General features: G+C 35.9%; 1 protein-coding gene across 5 annotated transcripts in view; it reads right to left on the minus strand.

Annotated features, from left to right (window-relative positions):
- Nucleotides 1–3,798, minus strand: part of inpp5kb (inositol polyphosphate-5-phosphatase Kb) — a 23,016-nt gene that overhangs the window by 13,111 nt on the left and 6,107 nt on the right. For 3 of the 5 annotated variants that reach the window (XM_016240117.1, XM_016240116.1, XM_016240114.1), the window contains 6 exons: nucleotides 3,479–3,587; nucleotides 2,767–2,883; nucleotides 2,185–2,360; nucleotides 1,985–2,096; nucleotides 1,713–1,822; nucleotides 1,539–1,565 (listed from right to left, as the gene is read on the minus strand). In XM_016240117.1, the coding sequence (XP_016095603.1) occupies nucleotides 1,539–1,565; nucleotides 1,713–1,822; nucleotides 1,985–2,096; nucleotides 2,185–2,360; nucleotides 2,767–2,883; nucleotides 3,479–3,587 (651 nt within the window). The remainder of the gene's footprint in view (nucleotides 1–1,538; nucleotides 1,566–1,712; nucleotides 1,823–1,984; nucleotides 2,097–2,184; nucleotides 2,361–2,766; nucleotides 2,884–3,478; nucleotides 3,588–3,798) is intronic. The other 2 variants (XM_016240118.1, XM_016240115.1) reach the window with 1 other exon arrangement.

Genomic DNA, 3,798 nt, shown 5'->3' on the forward strand with positions numbered 1-3,798 from the left:
ACCTGCCAGGGAGGCTTCCCCTTTTTACCACAAATAATTTCCCTAAAAAAAAAAAAAAAAAAAAAAAAGTCAAGGAATGTAAATAATACTGAAGTAATAAATGCAGAGTGAGATTGTAGTCTTGGAGAACTTAAACTTATTATATTACATTGGCTTATACACACTAAAAAAGTTTGGGGTCAGTAAGGGGTCTTTTTTTTAATTAAGAAATTAGTACTTTTTATTAAGAACTTAATACTAATTATTCAGCAAGGGTGCATTAAATTGATTAAATTAAATTGCTGTTCTTCTTTGCTGCTTTTTCTATTCATTAAAGAATCCTAATAAAAATGTATTAGTTTCAGCATATCAGCATACTAGAGTGATTTCTGAAGGATCATGTGACACTGAAGACTGGAGTAATGATGCTGAAAATTCAGCTTAGCCATCACAGGAATAAATTACATTTTTAAATATATTCAAATAGAAAATACTTATTTTAACAATTTTACTGTTTGTACTTTCTTTTTTACTAAATAAAAGCAACCTTGTTGAGTTTAAGAGTCTTCTTTTAAAAACATGAAAAACCTTACCTACCCCAAACTTTCAAGAGAGAGAGAGAGAGAGAGAGATGCCGTAGTTGTATACTGAGAATTCCATGTGAAATTCCCATTTCCATGCAGACATGCAACTGATATGCTGTGATCTACTTCTACAATATGAAACAACATGCAAATGCATCAAACACCAGCATATCAGAGTGAAACATGCTTTCTACACAGTGATGAGGTGCTTAGTGACATATTGTATGACAGGTGCAAAGCAGTTCTCCATGACAGCTGTTAAAAGCCCAATGACACACTGACAGCATTTCATGGATGTGTGGTCATGTATTAAATATGATGGAAGGGCTGGATGGACGAATGGAGTGATTGGTGTATACATGATTTCCTGCATTTTTCAGAAAACCCCTATTTCACTTTTTCCACCTTGACTAGTAATCTTGAAAATAAATTCAAAGTTTGCGCTAATCTTTCCATTGGAGACACAGAGTTCCTCTGCTTCCATTACGGACACAGCAAAACACCATTTCCCAACCATATTCCACTACCCATTTAACAATTCAGCAAACTGACAGCTAAATGAGGAAAAGATCTGTGCTGAAGACACTTTTGTACGCAGACACATTCAAATACTCTGTGGTGCGGAAGACCTCCTATATTCAGCCATTTATGTTTGTTGGGAAATACAATTCCCTTCTTACAACATTCTACATGCCCATCTCATCTTTAATGTAGACATGCTACAACATACATGTCTTCAAAGCTGACGGCAGCTGGCACACAGAAAAAACACCAATTACAACATTACATTTGTATAGATGACTGAAATGCTTACTGGAGCATCTGATAGGAGATTATGCACAGATTGAACGCTGAGTGAGAGGAGTGCAGTGTTTTACAGGGATGTGATGATGATTGACAGGAATTCTGGGTAATAGTGCTTAAGGTAGAGATAAGGCTCTGCAACAAACACAAATATTTCTTATCATATCTTACATAAAGCCAAACCATGTCCTCGGTGCTCTGTATGGAGAAAGAACGACCATGAATTTCTTCTAAGAAAACACGATAGACTTTCAGGAAATTGAGATCTAAGACTGTTTCCACTTTCATGCATTGAAAATAGTGCATTTCTGTTGTGTTAATAACATGTAAAGTGTGTGAATGTACCTTGTATCGTAAGTCTCAGAGAAACGGTCAAACTTATACGTGGGTTTAAAGCACAACGGTCCCTCTTCAAATTCCTGCAGAATAGGTTCTTTCTTCTTCATCATGGTCAACTAAAAGCCAGAAATCAATAGAATAGAATAGAATAGAATAGAAATGCACTTTTTTTACTTTTTCGGAATAAAATATATATAATTTATAATCAGCATGCTAAAGAGCCATTGTCTTCAGAAGAGTGTGTATTTGTGCTATCTTTGTTTGTGTGCTTGCCTGACCTGATCTCTGTTCCACAGCAGGTTAAATCGGCCATTGTTGATTGAGGAGCGGAGAAAGTGCATCCCATGGTCAGCGATACGAAAGTTCAGATCACCAAACCAGAAAACTACCCTGATATGCGGAACAACAGCAATGTGAGAACCATGAAGTATGTGAGAAAGCATGAACGTGAGCCAACTTCATCCAACTTAGCACTCACTTGTGGTCAAGCACTTGTGGTGTGTTGTACATATCGAAGTCTTGTCTGTCAAGTATATATTCAAATTCGTCCATTCGTTGCAGGGCGTAGTTCATATGAGCTGCCAGATGACAGTTCAGAAAACACAGCATGTGACCGTAGAATGAGAAACGCACAGACACGCCACCTTTATTTCCCTGTGACAATAAATACAAATGCATTAGTCCAGCAGCAACTTATTACAGTAAACCCCCATGTCATACTCACATATTCATACCTCTACAAGGATAGGTGTTTTATTAGGAGGATTTTTATTGTATTATTTGTACTTATTTTTTTATCTTTTTTAACCATTTTTTAAGAAATTAATACCTTTATTCAGCTAGGATGCATTAAATTTATCAAAATGACATTGAAGTTTATGCTGTTTTGCCATCACAGTAATGTGTGTTTGTGTGTGTGTGTGACTTAAAAAATATTATAAAATTTAAACCTTTGAACAGTAGAATAAATATGTCAGTTTTGCAGGAAAATGCTATCAATGAAATTCGTGTATAACAGTAAGTGTCTGTGAAATGTAAAGATGTAAAGGCTATACCATACCCAGTATCCAAACAGGCCTGTGCGGGTGTATGTACTTTGGATGTCTCTGATGAAAGGCAAGTGGACCTGCTTTACAAACAGTATCAGTAGCAAACCCTGCATCCTCACTGAAGTCACCTGAGGACAGCAAAAAAAAAGGCTTTTCATATGTCAAAGCTTCAGTGCATTTCTCAACACAAATGTCACATGCCGCTTTGACCTCCACATCAAAACCGACAGCATCACAAATTTTTAGGAGTTTTTTTTCAAAGGATTTCAAAGGATTTAAGGAGGTTTCTCTGCAAGAAAGCTATATTTGGCCTTACACAATGAAAGAAAACAAAAGGAAACATGTATTTGAGCTGAGAATGGATAAGAGTCGTAAGACGTAAGAAAATAAGGAGATTGGTCTTGGAAATTCCTGGGATTTTTTGGCAAAGTATAATTAAGTTTTTAAAATCAGAGCTAATTAGTCGTGAAAGGCAGAATGGGACAGGCTCACATCAAATCTGTGGTTACGGTACACAAATGTGCTGGTGTGAAACAATGCCTCTAGTGTTTTCAATGGCCTGCAGTAAACAATGGAGCTTAACAAGCTTAATGAGGAGATGGCTCATCCTGATTTTGTCTCTCTATTCTTTTATAACTGTTACAACTGCATATAAACATATGCAAGGACACTCAACAGTGTTGAGTGCTGAGATGCACAATCAGTTTTTTATTTATTCTATACCTTGATATATCCCATTGGTGCCAGAGTATCCATGAGAAGGTGACTCCATGAGTCCTCAGAAAGGAGATCAGAGATATACCGCACTGGAGTGGCATTCACTTCCTGTAGACTAGGGCACAAACACATCTGCTCATCTTATATCACATTACAATGTAAACTTACCAACTGACAGATAAATTCATTCTGTCTCATACATAGAGTATATATACTGAAAAAAATATTTGGTGTAGGATTTACTTTGAAACAATTTTAACTCAGAAAATGCTAGTAAATTTCACAGAAATATAAATAAATATATATATATATATATATATATATAT

The sequence above is a fragment of the Sinocyclocheilus grahami genome, unplaced genomic scaffold (assembly GCF_001515645.1).
Source record: "Sinocyclocheilus grahami isolate Dianchi unplaced genomic scaffold, SAMN03320097.WGS_v1.1 scaffold581.1, whole genome shotgun sequence".
Taxonomy (NCBI): domain Eukaryota; kingdom Metazoa; phylum Chordata; class Actinopteri; order Cypriniformes; family Cyprinidae; genus Sinocyclocheilus; species Sinocyclocheilus grahami.